Genomic DNA, 16,700 nt, shown 5'->3' on the forward strand with positions numbered 1-16,700 from the left:
ATGCCGGGCTCTGGCTTTAATCCCCAGTACTGAAAATAATCAAAGTTTGTTTTAAAATAACATTCATGTATGGGGCTGGGGTTGTGGCTCAGTGGTAAAGCACTGGCCTCGCATGTGCAGGACCCTGGGTTCGATCCTCAGCACCACATAAAAAATAAATAAGTGAAATAAAGGTGTTGTGTCCAACTACAACTAAAAAATAAATATTAAAAAAATTAAAAAAATAACATTCATGTGGGATCTTGTTAAAATGCAGATTCTATCCAGGCATGGTAGATGGGCACCTGTAGTCTCAGCTACTCAGGAGGATGCTTGAGCCCAGGAGTTTTGAGGCCAGAGTGGGAAACACTGTGCAACCCTATCTCCAGATGACAAAAAAAAAAAAAAAAAAAAGAAAGAAAGAAAAGAAGAAAAAAAGAAGAAAAAGAAAAAAAGCAGATTACCATTAAAGAAGAAAGAAAAAAAAGAAGAAAAAGAAAAAAAAAGCAGATTACTATTTAGTGGGTCCAGTGAGGCGCAAGAGACTGTCTCCATAAGCTCCAGGGTTGGGACCAAGCTCCTGGCCCACAGAGTCACTCGGAGGACCCCTGCTTGCAGGGGAGATCTGCTGACTTCCCTCAGCAGGCAGTCTGCCTTTTCTTCTGGCTGCTTTAGGATTCTGCTCTTTGTTTTTCTGCAGTTCTATTATAATGTGTTTTGATGCAGATGTTTTATTTGCTGTACTTGGGTCATACTGTTGTCAGGTAATGATTCATGTTTTCCATCTACTTGGAAAATAATTATCAGCTATTATTTATTTATTTGTTTTCTGGGAACCAGGAATCAAACTTAGGAGCACTCAACCATGCAGCCACACCCGCAGTTCTATTTTGTATTTTATTTAGAGACAGGGTCTCACTGAGTTGCTTGCTTTTGCTGAGGCTGGCTTTGAACTCACAATCCTCTACCTCAGCCTCCCCAGCCATTGGGATTACAGGTGTGCGCTATTGCATCCAGCCTCAGCTATTATTTATTTACTACTACTACTAGTACTACTACTACTACTACTACTACTACTACTAATTATTATTGTTTTTATTATTTTAGTTGTAGGTGGACATAATACCTTTTTATTTTATTTATGTGGTGCTGAGGATCGAACTCAGGGCCTCACACATGGAAGAAGAGTGCTCTACCGCTGAGCCCCAGCCTCAGCCCCCAGCTATTATTTATTAAAAGCAAATCTCTCCATCTTTTCTCCAGGATCTTCCACTGGACCTTCAATTAGATGTTAGACTGTTTTATCATATGACCTCTGCCTCTTACCCATGTTTTTCACCCTCTTCTTTCCCTGGGGTGAATTCTGAGTAATTCCTTTAGATCTATCCTCCAATTCACTAAGTCTTTGACTATGACCACCTATTGTTTAAGTAGAGTCTGGCTAAATTGCTCGGGTTGGCCGTGGGAATCACAATCCTCCAGACCAGCTGGGAATCACAAGTGTGTGCAACCACACCTCGATTCCCACTGAGTTTTTGAATGTTGTCGTTGTATGTTTCACTTCTTAAAGTTCTATTAAATTCCTTTATGAACCTTGGTTCTTTTGGACGAAATCTTACTTCTCACATTCTAAATCTTCTTTATTTCACATATACCCACTATACATTCTTTATTGAATACTTCCAATGCACCCAAAGCACCAGTCCTTCAAGTTCTGCTTTTGTTTATGCTGACTTGTTCACCATGCTTGTTTCCACGTGTCCTATAATTTTGGATTGTGAGATCATATTTGAAAGCTCAAGTTTTACCTCTGGAATCCTGTGAAGTTTGGGCAGGGGCAAGTCCTCCAGATAAGATTATAGAGGCTCATCTCAGATACTAGGCCACAAACCAATCTGGGTCTTTGTTGACTTAATTTCTCTGCATAGGGCTCTCCAGACCATGTAGGGAGAAGCCCCTAGAGATGAGCTCCTTATTTTCAGGCAGTGGTGGGCATCCTGACTCCAGCTGCCTCTAAGGAGTGTGCTTCCAGGACAACTTTTGGTCCCCCTGAGATTATAAATGCCTGGTTGAAGGAGCAGACCCAGAGAGAATCCAGCACACTTTCTATCCCCATATGCCAGTGGTTAGGAGTCTACATTTCGTAGTGTTATCACAAGCAGAGGCTTATCCAGGTCCAAGTCCTCACTTGCTGCTCCTGAGGATCTGCTAGAACCCAGGGCTTTAGGTTCCAGGATCAGCAGCTTCCTTGGGGGAAACATCAGCCCCACTCTGCAGCCCTGCTTAATTTGCACCCCAAGGATTTCCTTCTCTTCTTTGTGACTTCCAGTATGAACCTGAGAGGACATCCATTAGGTTCTACCTAGGAGTATGGAGGGAGTATACTCGGGCTAGCCCCATCACACCACTATGCCCATGGAATTCTCACTGTGAAAGCAGGTGCTGCTGACCATCCACTCAACTCCACTGGGGTTCAGTGTGTCCATCCCCAGATGCTGGACACTAGCATGCACCCTCTTCTAGAGCACTGCCCTTGGCTGATAAGAGTTGCCTCATCCAGAGATGCCCGAGGGTCAGTTGCCTGTCTCCAGAGGCAGCCTGCAGCCAATGGCTGCCTGATGTGGCAGATATCAGCCCAGATGGGTCTCTGGATAGGACAGCCTCTGAGGTGGAACGCTGCTCCTGCGAGCTGTGGGTCAGGCTACGGCGAGGCTCAGGGGAGCACACATCATTGCCAGCCCCCACACCCTTCCTGTGGTGCTCCCCATAGAAGCCACGGCACTTGAATCACCATCTCAGGGAGCTGGCCTAAGTCAGGGGGGCCTGGTGTTGCTCAGGAAGCATACTCCTTAGAGGGGAAGTGAAGCCGGGACACCCACTGGCTGAAGGGAGCCCCCAGGTGAATGTTGTTGGTCCCAGCATCTATAGCAACACAAAGACAGCATTGAAATGTGCCTGCATGCAGACGTGTACCCTAAAGGGCAGTAGGGTACACAGAGCAGCTGGGGGGGACCTGGTCCACAAGAATGTAAGTAGACGGCTTGTAGGACCATATTCCTCAGGCAGCAGGAGACTTTGCCACGGTGGTTCTCAAACTCTAATAGGCAGCCAGCACCTGAAGGGCAGGCTGAAATGTGGATTACTGACTATGCCTTGGCCAGGAGATGCAGACCACACAGAGCTCCCAACCACAGTGGCCATCGGGCTGATGACACTGTGCCCTCTCCCCAAGCAGACCCAGCTCTTCTCACCACAGCACATCAAGAGTTCCTGTTCCACCCCACCAGCAGGTCAGGGACAACCCTAATCAACGGTAAGTAGGGAGAGCAGAGCCCAACAAGTGCACGGTGACCAGGACTCCAGACCATCAGGAGTGAAGGGCTGCATCTTCCTGCCACAGACACAAAGGAGGGGGGTTCCAGTCACGGCCCCAGGGCAGTGGGAGCAGCAGGCTAGATGTGCCCTCTCACCTACTTCTCACAAGTCTTCCCAGAAACGGACCCATCTGAATCCTAGCGCATCTCAATCCAGGACTTGATGCCCTGGGCCTGAGGAGTGCTGAGGCACAGACTGCAGTGGAGGCTGGCAGTGGAGGCTGCTGGTGATGGCTGCTGAGGCTCACCTCCTCTGCAGAGCTGACCTTGGCCAACTTACACAGGGTTCACACTGCTCCCCTGTCCCTCAAAATAAAGTGTGTCTGGATAGCAAATATATATTAATGTGTTTGGTCTTTGGGGTTAAACTTTAGACACCCCTTGGGAGGAAATCACCTTTAAATGTTTTGACTGACACAGGTGTTAAGAGCCCACCCCAGAAGATACTCAAGTGCCAACCACAGGCCCAGCAAAAGGGGTAGGCTGGCGGACAGGTCACTGCCTGGACCAGCAGCAGGTCTCAGCCAACCCATCTCATTGTGGTCCTATTCTGGGTCTCCAGCAGCCACTGCCTGGTGATGTTATCCACCAGGTTGCGGTGCATGCCCGCTGTGATGGACACCTTCTCTGTGTCCAGGATGCTGGCCACTGGGCCTGTCTCCTCAGTCTCCTCAGTGGGGTCAGACCATACCCACTGCTCAGGGCCACACTGCTCTCTAGCTACCATCTGGGTTTTCTTGCCCACGGACATCTAGCCTCAATCAGTGTCTTCACAGGTCCCACGGCTCCATCATGGCCAAAATACGGCTAAGATGAGAGCCTGGATCCTGGAGCGGTAGTATCTACCCTATTCCCAACACATGGCTGAGACTAGCACCAAAAACTAAGGCAAAAATCCATAGGAAGGTTGGAATTGCTTTTATTGAGGGGCAGACGCTGAAGGGCCCTGCCCATGGTCAGGTTAGTGTTCTGCCTGGCACCTCCACCGGCCACCAGCCCAGGTTAGTGGAACATGCAAAGCTCAGTCACAGGGTGGAGGCAGGGGTGGGAGCTGCCAATGCCAGAGGCTGGCTAAACAGGATGGTGGCACTGGCCAGGTGCCTGGGTAGATAGAGCCAGTCTGCATCCCGGACCAAGGAGGGTTGGGGCTCCCTGGAAACAGAGTGGACAGGCAGCACCCAGGGAGGGGTTCCACGGGCTCAAGATACCACTCAGCCCATGGTGGAGGGTAGATCTGCAGAACCCCAGCCCCGCCCAGCCAGAATGTCTGTCTCACACCCTGGGCATGGGTCCTCAGGGCTGGGTACGAGGGAGGACACAGAAGGCACTTACAAGGGGAGCTGAGGCTGGAAGGCTGAAGCCACGGGCCAGGGTCTTGGGAGTGACTCAGGGTGGGGCGGTGAGCTACAAAGCAGAGCTCTGACAGCAGCTTCAGGAGCTGGGCAGGAGGCTAAAGCCCAGCTAAGGATGCTGCCTCTGCAGACTGGACCCTCTTCTTCCCATGAGGAAAGGGCTTCTATGGGCACGCTGAAGAGAAGGCTGGCCCAGGACCCTTTCCTCACCAGCAAGATCCACCAAGCAAGAAGGCCAGTCTGGGAAACACGCTGGGAAGAAAATGCTGGCCCAGGGTAGAAGCCCTGAGAGAATCTCTACTGACAAGACTGACCCCGGCTGCCCTCAGCAGCTAGGACTAGCAGGTGTACACACCAGTGGGGTTGGCTTACAGGGCTGGGGGTCTCACCCAGTCAGAAACCTCCTATGGGAGGGGGGGTGGGCTGGGGGCCCAACTCTGGGCCCTCCAAGGCACCTGGCTATTGTGAGTGGCAGGTTGAAGTGGGGAGATCCGAGGGGGGTGAGGTGGTCAGCGGGGCTGGGCCGGCCCCGAACCCCAAGTTACAGTCTGTCTAGACAGCAAATATATATTAATGTGTTAGTCTGGTCTTTTTGGTTAAACTTTAGGCACCACTTGGGAAAAAGACACCTTTAAACATTAAAGAAAGACCCCAGCACCTTGGCGGGGAGCCTGGCCACATGCAGAGCAGGAGGGTGGGATGCAGGCAGAGGGTCAGGCCACTGCAGACTCAGGGCCTCCCAGGGAGGTGGAGGGGCCTGAGGCATAGCGGCGGCCATAGCCCGAGGAAGAGTAGGAGGAGGAAGAGAAGGTCATGGAGAAACCAGAACCGGTGGCATCGAAGCTGCCGCGGCGGGAGCCAGCCCGGGAGCCGGTGCGCGAGCCGGTACGTGAGCCAGCAGTGGAACCAGAGCCGCTGACACTGTAGGGGCTGTAGTAGCCCTTGCTGGACTGGGCAGAAGCCTCCAGCAGCCGCAGCCCTGTGCCCTCCTCCACCATGCTGCGGTCCAGCGCGTCCTTGTAGGAGATCTTGAGCTTGGTCTTAGGGCAGGTGAGGTACTTGGAGTACGCGCTGACATCACGCAGCTTCTGCGCTGTGCGGGCGTCCACAGTGCCACGCTGCAGGGCCTCGTCCAGAGGCACTCGGCCCGGCATGTCGGGCTCAATCAGGCCACCTGTCAGGTACTGCACCTCCAGGAAGCGCTGGCCTGCCTCGTAGTACAACCAGCCCTTCTTCAGGGCCTGGGCAGCTGACATCTTGGTCTTGGTGCGTGGGTCCTCAAAGCCACAGAAGGCCTTTTGGGCGAGGTTGATGCGGTCCACCATGATCTTGTCTACTAGGCCTTTGTTGACAGCCTCAGTAACAGGGAAGCGCTCCCCAGTGCTGGGGTCAATAATGCCCCCAGTGCATGCCTGGGCCTCCAGCAGCCGCTGCCCGGTGATGTTGTCCACTAGGTTGCGGTGCATGGCCTCTGTGATGGACACCTTTTCCAGCGTCTCTGTGTCCAGGATGCCAGCCACTGGGCCTGTCTCCTCAGTGGGGTCGGACCAGGAGGCCAGCTGGGTCCTGGAGACTGCAGGGCTGATGGGGTAGGAGGAAGATGACCCCACTGAGGAGGAGCGGGAGCGGAAGCCACCGGCATTGCCTGAGAGCATGTCAGCAAACTCAGTGATGGAGAGTGTGCCGGCACGGTACTGGTCCAGTGCTGACCGGTCAATGAGGTTCTTGGTGATGGCATCATCAATGTCATACTGGCGGCCTGAGCGGCGGTCAATGATCATGGACTTGACCACCCCATCTGAGGAGGAAATGGTGATCTCCTCCCACTCACACTCCTGCTCAGACAGCTCCAAGTACGTCTGGTGGTCAATGAGCCCCTTGCGGTAGGCCTCATACACCGACATCTCCTTGCCTGTCTCAGGGTCCACAATCACAACGCGGCGCTTGCGCACAGAGGACTTGGAGGATGTCTTCCGCTCTCTCTTTTTCTCCTTCAGCGGCAGGAGGCACAGGCCTGTCTGGGGATCAGTGATGCAGCGTTCCATCAGCTGCAAGTAGGTGAGATTCTCCTCTGTGTTGGGGTCAAAGAAGCCCTTGGTATCATCCGAAGGGTCAGTCAGGATCCCATTCATCTCCTCATCAAAGAGGCCACGCTTGTAGGCCACCTCCACAGGTAGCCGATGACTCTCCTCAGGGTCGATAATGCCACCTGTGGCAATCTGGGCCTCCAACAAACGGATGCCATGGTCCTTCAGGATCAGGCCCTTCTTCATGGCTTGGAAGAGAGAGATGAGCTTCCCAGAGTAAGGGTCCTTGTAGCCAGTGACGGCACGCTCAGCTGACAGCAGCTTGTCCTTGAACTCAGGGCCCACGATGCCCATGCGCACAGCTTCCTCCACAGTCAGCTTGAGCCCCTTGATGGGGTCGATGACGTAGCCAGTGGCCGCCTGTGCCTCCAGGAGCTCAAAGGCCGTTCCAGGGCGAATGATGCCCTTCTTCATGGCCTGGTACACTGAGAGTCGCTCCTTGGTGGCATCAACGAAGACACCGGCAATGCAGCTGGTGCCCTCAAGGAACTTCTGCAGGTTCTTGGTGACCTCCTCAATGGAGGTCAGGCCCTCCTGCAGCTGCAGTGCTGTGGCTTCATCCATGACCTGTGAGCGCACCAGTTCCTCCACGGTGATCTGCTTGCGTAGGCCACGGAAGGTCAGTTTGCGGGCGTCTGAGAGTGGCAGGAGCATCTGGCCGCTGCTCTCGTCACGGCGACACCGCCTGAGCAGTTGTGTGTAGCTGAGGCGCTCATCAGTAGAGGGGTCCACGTAGCTGCGCACCTCGCTGGGCTCCAACAGCTGGTCGTGTGTGTCCTTGTTGAGGTAGCCACGCTGGTAGGCTACCTCCAATGGTAGATGGAAGCCCAGGCGGGGGTCCACAATACCTCCTGTAGCCAGCTGGGCATCCAGCAGCCGCAGGGCCTCCTCAGCAGGGATCAGCTCCTTCTTCATGGCCTGGAAGAGCGAGATGGTCTGCTCGGTGTAAGGGTCACGGTAGCCAGTGACTGCCCGCTCTGCTGAGAGCAGCCGGTCATGCAGCTCAGGGCCCACCAGTCCCTTCCGTACAGCCTCATCCACAGTCAGTCGCTCACCCTTCACTGGGTCCAGCAAGAAGCCAGTGGCTGCCTGGGCCTCCAGCAGCAAGCGGGCCACCTCGGCACTTAGCAGCCCCTTCTTGAGGGCCTGGTAGATGGTCAGCGTCTGCCTAGAGCCAGGCAGGTAAACGCCAGCCACCGAGCCTGTGCCATAGAGGTAGCGCCAGGCAGACTCTGCCTCCAGTACTTCACGGAGGCTCTTGGTGCCCTCCCGGAGGAGGTTGTAGGTCTCAAGCGAGATGATCCGGGCCTCATACAGGTCCTCAGCAGTGAGGCGGCGGCGCACATAGTCATAGGAAGTGAGGTTTTGCTGCCGGATGATCTCCGTCTTCTCGATGATCTCGATGATGATGATGATCATGCGCTCCTTGGTCACCCGGCCAGCCTGGAAGTCAGCCATCAGCCGGGCCCGCTGATCCTCAGGGATCAGGTCTGACTGCATGACCTCCCACAGGGACATGGTGGAGCCACCATGGCTGCCACCACCAGGGATGTCAATCTGTGTCTCCTCGAATGCCCTCCGGGTCTCCTCCTCAGTATACACCTGTGTGGTCTCCACCACTTCAGCCTTCTCTGCCCCTCTCAGTGGCAGGAGGCGCAGGCCCGTCTCGGGGTCCTCCACACAGCGCTCCAGCAGCTGCAGGTAGGTGAGGTTCTCGTGGGTGTTGGGGTCAAAGAAGCCCTTGGTGTCGTCACTGGGGTCCGCCAGCACGCGGCTCATCTCCTCATCGAAGCAGCCGCGCTGGTAGGCCACCTCCACAGGCAGGCGGTGGCTGTGCACGGGATCAATGATGCCTCCAGTAGCAATCTGGGCCTCCAGCAGGCGGATGGCATGCTCCCTGAGAACCAGGCCCTTCTTCATGGCCTGGAAGAGCGAGATGGTGGTGCCCGAGTAGGGGTCCTTGTAGCCAGTGACGGCCTTCTCAGCGGACAGCAACTTCTCATGTAGCTCAGGGCCCACAACACCTGCTTTCACTGCCTCATGGACATACAGGCGCTGGTTCCGCACCGGGTCCACCAGAAAGCCAGTGGCTGCTTGGGCCTCGAGCAGGAGCGTGGCTGTGCTAGGTCTGAGCAAACCCCGGCGCATGGCCTCGTAGATGGTCACTTTCTCCTTGGAGTCCTCCAGGTAGATACCAGCCAGGCAGCCACTGCCCTGTAGCAGCGTCCGCACGGAGCCCACCTCCAAGAGATCCTTGACAGAGGTCCTGCCATCCTTGAGCTGCTCAAACTGGGCCCGGCTGAGGATCCTGGCAGCCAAGAGCTCACTGGCTGGCACAGGGGCACGGAGGCCAGTGAAGGACAGTTGCTCCTGCCTCTTGGTCTCTACCTCCTCGATGATAGTGATGAGGATCTTAATGACCTTCTCCACAGTCACCTTGCCAGTACGGAGCTGCCGCAGCAGCTCCTGCCGCTGCTCCTCTGTGAAATACTCAGAGCTGATGAGCTCCCACACCGTCACTGTCCTGCCTTTGAAGCTGCCCATGGGGACTTCAACCGTAGCCTTCTCCAAGGTCTCACGGGCCCGAAGCTCAGAGTAGACCTCCTCCTGCTGGGCCCGGGCAGCCTTCTCTGAGAGTGGCAGCAGGCTCAGCCCAGTCAGCTTGTCAGGCCGGCACCGCTGCTGGAGTTGGCCATAGGTGACTGGCTCCCGTGTGCTGGGATCAAGGTAGACCTTGGCATCCTCCCTGGGTTCCAACAGGGCCCTGCTGGTCTCCTTGTCCAGATGGCCCCGGGTGTATGCAACATCCAGGGACACGCGGTGGCTCTTGCTGGGGTCCACAATGCCACCTGTGGACAGTTGGGCATCTAGCAGGCGCAGGCCTTGCTCCCGAGGGATGAGGCCTTTCTTCAGAGCCTGGAACAAGGAGGCAATCTGCCCCGAATAGGGGTCCCTATAGCCCGTCACAGCCTTCTCAGCCGACAGCAGCTTCTCATGAAGCTCAGGGCCCACCAGACCAGCACGTACTGCCTCATCCACAGTCAGCCGGGCACTAGTGGCAGGATCAATGATGTGCCCAGTGCCGGCCTGGGCCTCTAACAGGGCCACAGCCACATCTGGCTGCAGTAGGTCTTTCTTCAGGGCCTCATAGAGACTCAGCTTCTGTCCTGCCTCCTCCAGCCACACACCTGCAATGACACTGGCACCCCGCAGGGCCCTCCGCACAGAGTCCGCCTCAGCCACCTCTCTTACAGAGCGCTCGCCCCGCTGCAGCTGACGGTAGAGGTCATGGTCAATGATCCCACTTTCCAGCAATTCGGCAGCAGGCACCAGGGCACGCAGGCCCTCAAAGCAGAGCTGGCTCTTCTGCTCGTGCTCCTCTACGACAGTGATGACAATCTTGATGATCTTCTCCACTGTGATGCGGCCTGTGCGGAACTGCCGCAGCAGGTCACGCCGCTGCTCCGCTGTGAAGTATTCTGAATTGATGATCTCCCAGATGGTCACCGTCTTGCCCTGGAATTTGCCGAATGGTGCAGACACAGTGGCCTTCTCAAAGACATCCCGGGCCTCAGAGTCAGTATACACCAGCTCACCACCCTTGGCAGCCTTATCTGTGAGTGGCAGGAGGCGCAGGCCCGTCTCGGGGTCCTCCACACAGCGCTCCAGCAGCTGCAGGTAGGTGAGGTTCTCGTGGGTGTTGGGGTCAAAGAAGCCCTTGGTGTCGTCACTGGGGTCCGCCAGCACGCGGCTCATCTCCTCATCGAAGTAGCCGCGCTGGTAGGCCACCTCCACAGGCAGGCGGTGGCTGTGCACGGGATCAATGATGCCACCCGTGGCGATCTGGGCCTCCAGCAGGCGGATGCCATGGTCCCTAACGATGAGGTCCTTCTTCATGGCCTGGAAGAGTGAGATCTGCTCTCCAGTGTAGGGGTCTTTATAGCCAGTGACAGCCCGCTCAGCAGATAGCAACTTGTGGTGTAGCTCAGGGCCCACAACACCCTCCTTCACGGCCTCATTCACAGTCAGTCGTCGATTCCGCACAGGGTCCAGCAAGAAGCCTGAGGCTGCCTGGGCCTCAAGCAGGATGAGAGCGGTGCCAGGGCTTAGCAGCTGCCTCCGCAGGGCCGTGTAGACACTCAGCTTCTCATTGGTGGGCTTCAGCAGCAGCCCGGCAATGCTGCTGCGGCCCTGCAGGTATTGTTGCACATCCCTACGCTGCGCAAGCTCAGTCACCGTGGTGTGGCCCTGCACCAGCCGCTGCAGCTCCTCTGGGCTCAGGATGCCAGCCTCCTGCAGCCGCTGGGCTGGCACTCTCTGTCGCAAACCCTCAAAGCTATGCTCAGGCTCCACCTCCACAGTTGGGCCATCAGGTGCCTCCCGGCCATTGGGCAAGGCCTTCGTGGCAGCAATCTCCTCAGAGTGTGCTAGTGCTGCCCGATGCTCCTCCTCTAAGCGCTGCAGCCGTTCACGCAGCCTCTGGTTCTCCTCAGCCAGCAGCTTCTCCTGCTTCTGCCGCTGCTCTTCCAGGTGCTGTAGCTCCTCCTGCTTGCGACGTACACCTTCTTCTGCCTCACGCTGCCGACGCCGGGCCTCCTCCATGCTGGCCATCAGCTGCTGCTTCTCCTGTTCCATCTGCTGCTGCTGCCGCTGCTGCTCCTCACGGAGCTGCTGTGCCTTCGCTACCTCCTCCTGGAAAAGCTGCTCTAGCTTAGCCTTTTCCTGCTCAATGAAGCGCTCCCGCTGCAGCAGGCTGTCCTTCTCGGACAGAAAGCTCTGCTGCAAGGCCTGTGTCTCCTGGAGCATCTGCTCTTGCTGTACTGTCTGCATCTGCAAGAGGCAAGGAGCGGGGAGGTAGCAGTCAGGGACAGCAGGGCCCTGGAGCACCCTTACCCTCCCAAGGACACACCCCACCCCCGCCTGCCCATCTGTGGAGGGAGGGTGGTACCTCCTCAGACTTGAGCTGCAGCAACTTGGCCTCCTGCTTCAGTTTCTCCTTCTCACGCTCCAGCTCAGCGATGGCCTCCCGCAGGCGCTCAGCATCATGGTCACTCTGCTGCCGCTGGATCTCAAGTGTCTGTACCAATGTCACCTTCTCCTGTGTGGCGAGCTCAGTGAGGTGCAGCTTCTCACCAATCTCCTCAGCCTGCTTCCGAAAGCGCTGGGCATCCTCCTCGGCACGGGCCTGGGCCCGGCTCATCTCAGCCACGCGCAGCTTCAGGCGCTCAGCCTCTGCACTCATCTCCAGCTGCCGCTGCCGCTCCACCTCCAGTGTCCGCTGGAAACCCTGTGTCTCCTGTGCCAGCTGCTGAGCCATCTGCTCCTTGTCCTCCTGCAGCCGTCGAGCCTGCTCCTGAGCAAGCTCTTTCTGTTGCTGCAGCAGCTCAGCCTCAGCCTTGAGCCGTGTGGCCTCCTGCACAGCCTGCATCTTCTCCTTGAGCATTTTCTCTGCCAGGACCCGCTGCTGTGCCAAGTCTTCTTCTGCCAGCTGCCGCAGGCGTGCTGCCTCCTGGGCTGCCACACTCAGCCGTGCAGCCTCTTCCGCCACCTGCTTCATCTTCTCAGCCTCCTCTTCCAGGAAGCGTTGTGTGTTGTCCTTGTCACGCAGGATGAGCGCGCGGTTCTCAGCCTCGATCCGTGCTTTGAGCTTCCCCAGCTCTTCCATCTGCACGCGCACAGAGAAGAGCTCCTCCTCTACCTGGCTGCGCTGGCGGGCTGCCTCTGTCACCTCCGCCTTCAGCCGCTGCAGCTCCTCATCAAGGATGCTCTTTTGATGGTCAGTCTCCTCCAGCTGTAGCCGCAGGGTGGTCAGCTCCTGTTCCACCTGGGCCTTCTGCCTCAGCGTCTGCTCTGCAAACTTCTTATGCTTCTCCATCTCTGCATCAGCCGCCTGCTTCTGGCGCAAGGCTGCCTGTTCTGCCTGTGCCCGTCGTGCTGCCTCCTGCTCGGCTTCCTTGCGCAGCTTCTCTGCAGCAGCCTGTGCCTGAGCCCGGACCTGTGCCTGCTCCTCTGCAGACTGCTTGAGCCGCTCAGCCTCTTCTACTTGCCGCCGGGACTGCGCGGCCTCCCGCTCAGCCTGCTCCCGGGCCTCCTCAGCCTCCTCAGCGGCTCGCCGTGCAGCCTCTGCCTCGCCACGCAGTCGCTCCAGCACACTTTGCTCCTGCTGCAATGTCTGCTGCAGCTCCTGCTCACGCTGCTGCACCACAAAGGCATGGGCCTTCTCCTCTGCTTGCAGCCGCTTCTGGGCAGCCTCTTGGGCCAGCTGCAGTTGCCGAGCCGACTCCTGTTCTGCTCGCTCCCTCAGGCGCCGGGCCTCTTCCACCTTGGCCTTAAGCCGCTCTACTTCCTCCAGTGCGGCTTTGCGCTGCCGTGTGGCCTCTTCCTCAGCCGCCAGGCTTTTCTGTACGCGCTCCTCAGCCTCACGGCGCCGCTGCTCCTCCTCAGCTGCCAACTGCCGCTGCCGAGCAGCCTCCAGCTCTGCCTGCTCCTTGCTGCGCAGCGTGTCCTCCGCATTGCTACGGATACGCCCCAGCTCCAGCTCCAGCTCCGCCTTGCCAGCAGCTGCCTTCTCAAAGCTCACCTTCAGTGCCAGAATCTCTTCTTCCACCTGCCGCCTCTGGCGCAGTGTGTCCTCCACCAGCCCCTTCTGCCTCTCCAGCTCGCTCTCTGATGCCTTGCGCAGCTGAGCCAGGCGTTCTTCGATGTCAGCCTTGTGCTGCGCTGCCTGCTCCTCCAGCCGCCGCCGCTGGAAAGCCTCATCTTCAGCCAGCCTCCGTAGGCGCTCATTCTCTGCTTCCTTCTCCTTGAGCGCTATCTCCGCCTCTGTCTTGAGCCTCGTGGCCTCGCTGATGGCGGCCAGCTTCTCAGCAAGCACTCGCTCTGCCTCGGCCCGCTGGCGTGCTGCATCCTCCTCGGCAAGCTGCCGCTGCCGCTTAGCCTCCTCAGCCAGGGCCCGCAGGCGAGCAGCCTCCTCGGCCAGCTCACGGAACCGGCCAGCCTCTGCCTCCAGTCTCTGCTTGGACTTCTCACTGGTGTTACGAGATTCCTCCTCCGCTCGAGCCTTGCTGGCCAGCAGCACCTCCATCTCTGCCCGCACCTTGGCCAGCTCAGCCTCCAGCTCCTGGCGCTTCTGGTTGGCCTCAGCCGCCTCTCGCTGCAGCCGGGCCAGCTCCTCCTCCAGCAGCTGCCGCTGCTGCTCCCCCTGCTCTGTCTCAGCCCGCAAGCGGATCAGCTCCTGCTCTGCAGCAAGGCGCTGCTGTGCGGTACCTTCTGCCAGCTGTCGCTGTTTCTCCAGCTCCTGTTCTGCCAGCTCCCGCTGTCGCACGGCCTGTTCCTCTGCCTTGCCGCGCCGCCGAGCCTCGCGCTCTGCTTCCTCTTTCTGCTTCTCAGCTTCAGCCTGGGCCAGGCTCTTCTGCTGTGCCACCTCCTCTGCCTGCAGTCGCAGTCGCAGTGCCTCATTGGCTTTTAGCTGCCAGCGCTCCAGCTCCCGTTCGGCTTCCTCACGAGCCCGCTCGGCCTCAGCCTGTTGCTGTGCCCGCCGTTCAGCCTCTTCCCGCAGCTGTGCCACGGCCACATGCTCCTCCTGCAGGGTGCGCTCCAACTGTGCAGTCTTCTCCGCGAAGGAAGCACGCTTGCTCTGCAGCTCCACCTCTGCGCTGCGCTGCGCTGTCTCCAGAGCTACCTGTACTTGGCGTGCCCGCTCTGCCTCAGCCTGCCGCAGCTGCCTCTCTGCCTCTTCTGCCTGCAGTCGCAGCTCCTCCAGAGCCTGCATGGCCCGCTGCTTCTCGCGAGCAGCCTCAGCCTCAGCCTTGACGCGCAGGGCGAGTTCTGCCTCTGCTTGCCGCTTACGTTGACTCTCATCCTGCACCTGCCTCCGCAAGCGCTCAGCCTCCTCCTGTGCTTGCCGCTTCTGTGCTTCCGCCTCCTCTGCTCGTGCACGCAGGGCCTGCAGCTCATCCTCAGCCCCGCTGCGCTGGCGCTCAGTCGTCTCTAGCTGCAGGCGCACTACACGGATCTCCTCCTCGATGCGCAGTCGGCTGCGCTCAGCTGCTTCCACTTGTCTGGCCTTGGCCTGGAGCTCTGCCTCTGAGCTCTGCCGCAGATGCTGCAGCTCCTCTTGGACACTACGCTTCTGCTGCTGTGCATCCACTGCAGCCTCCTCCCGCCGCGCTACCTCCTCCTTCATGCGCCGCTGTAGTTCTTGTGCCTCCAGCTCCGCCTGTGCCTTGGCCTGGGCATGCGCCTCAGCCAGCTGCCGCTGCTTCTCCAATGCGGCCTCCACCTCAGCCAGTCGCTCCCGCTCCTCTGCCCGCTGTTGCTCGGCCAGCCTCTGTGGCCACAGCAGAGAGAGGAAGAGAACCAGAGACAGCGTGAGCGTGGGGTGGGTGCAGGCACTCACGTGACACGATACCACCACAGTTCACTTGGACAGCGCGGTGCGGGGGAATCAGGGAGGACAGAGGTCCCAGCCCAGCCAAGGAGATAGCGTGCACCCGCCCAGGGCACTCGGGCAGCGAGCGCAGCCAGCCCCACCGTGCTCACCAGCCTGGGGAAGGAGGCCCAGGCGTCCTCCCCTCTTCCCGCAGATAGGCGACGGAGACAGACGGACAGGGAGAGAGAGAAAGAGCAAAGCAGGAGGCTCGCAGAACCTGCAAGCCGCACCCACCACACAGTCCTGCCTGAGATCTACCTGACACTGGCAGAGCCTGGCTGCCACCATAGGGCCCCGCTCCCCAACAAGAGGCCATTCCCAAAGCCCAGTGGGGTGGGTCAGGGTGAGGTGGTCAGGGTGGGGGAGCCAGAGTAAAGACAGTAGTGCGGACAGAGGCAGTTAAAAAAAGGGATTCTCAAACCAGCAGACCCGAACCAAGAGGAGGTAGGGCCAGAGGCGGGCCCAACAGCTGGGTCACCTGGGAGGTGGGGAGGAACTGGACAGTGAACACCCTGCTCAGACAAGGCACCTGAGAGACACCTCCCAAGCCCCCATGACCTAAGGTCCCCTGACTGTTCCCAGAACAAAGGGCCAAGTGGAACCAGTGCAGAGTGCCCAGGGAGAATGCAGGGGAGAGCAGCACAGGCCAGGCCACGGTGGGACCTGGGTGAGGCAGCCGAGCTAGGGGAAGGGGGCACTGGGTAGCACCAGGCAGGGGGGGAGTGAGGACAGCTGCCCTAAGTGGGCTCAGACAGTTTCTGTGAGCTGTATCTGGGGCAGGACAGGGGCAGGACAGGGGCAGGACAGGGGCAGGACAGGGGCAGGAGGGCCCTCCCCACCCAGCCCACACAGCCCCAGCCATACCTCCTCCTCCTCCATGCGCCGCAATGTCTCACTGACGAACTTGATGTACTGACCAGTAAGCGTGGTCAGCTCACTGTAGCGTGTCCGCAGGTCCACATACTGAGGAGGAAGGGCGACAGCCAGTCAGCTCTGTCCAACCCTAAGGCCCACCCAGTCCTCATCTAGGTTAGTCTTGGCCTGCCCCCATCCTACCTCCTGGATGACACTCTCTGATCCAGACTGGACCTTGGGCTTCTTGGCTGGGGAGGCCACTGGTTCAAGCTGTGCCTTGTATGTGACCAGCTGGAGCTCATAGTCCTATGGGAGGCATGGTATGATTGGCCATCTGCTCTGCCCTCGTGGCCTATGCCTGCGCCCACACCAATCTATAGGGTTTCCCAGCATGGCCCAGGTCTGCCAGCCTGGCAAGCGTGTCCTGGGATGGGGGTCTTGGTGTAGATGGCTGGAGGCCTCACCTTAATGGCATTGATGTACTGCTTGGCGAACCTCTGGCACTCCTCAACCTTCTCACCGTGGCGCTCAATCTCCTCCAGCAGGGCCTGAGAAGGGCTGGTGGTCAGCACAGACAGCTACAGGACACACCCTACTGCCTGCCTCTCCCAGACCCTGGCCT

General features: G+C 58.3%; 1 protein-coding gene across 17 annotated transcripts in view; it reads right to left on the minus strand.

Annotated features, from left to right (window-relative positions):
- Positions 1-4,255: 4,255 nt before the first annotated feature.
- The window catches only part of Plec (plectin), a 56,065-nt gene continuing 43,620 nt past the window's right edge, over positions 4,256-16,700 (minus strand). For 16 of the 17 annotated variants that reach the window (XM_076836414.2, XM_076836412.2, XM_076836422.2 and 13 more), the window contains 5 exons: positions 16,543-16,626; positions 16,280-16,384; positions 16,088-16,186; positions 11,741-15,121; positions 4,256-11,622 (listed from right to left, as the gene is read on the minus strand). In XM_076836414.2, coding sequence (XP_076692529.2) covers positions 5,419-11,622; positions 11,741-15,121; positions 16,088-16,186; positions 16,280-16,384; positions 16,543-16,626 — 9,873 coding nt within the window. In that variant the 3' untranslated portion in view covers positions 4,256-5,418. The remainder of the gene's footprint in view (positions 11,623-11,740; positions 15,122-16,087; positions 16,187-16,279; positions 16,385-16,542; positions 16,627-16,700) is intronic. The other variant, XM_076836427.2, reaches the window with a different exon arrangement.

The sequence above is a fragment of the Callospermophilus lateralis genome, chromosome 16, assembly GCF_048772815.1.
Source record: "Callospermophilus lateralis isolate mCalLat2 chromosome 16, mCalLat2.hap1, whole genome shotgun sequence".
Taxonomy (NCBI): domain Eukaryota; kingdom Metazoa; phylum Chordata; class Mammalia; order Rodentia; family Sciuridae; genus Callospermophilus; species Callospermophilus lateralis.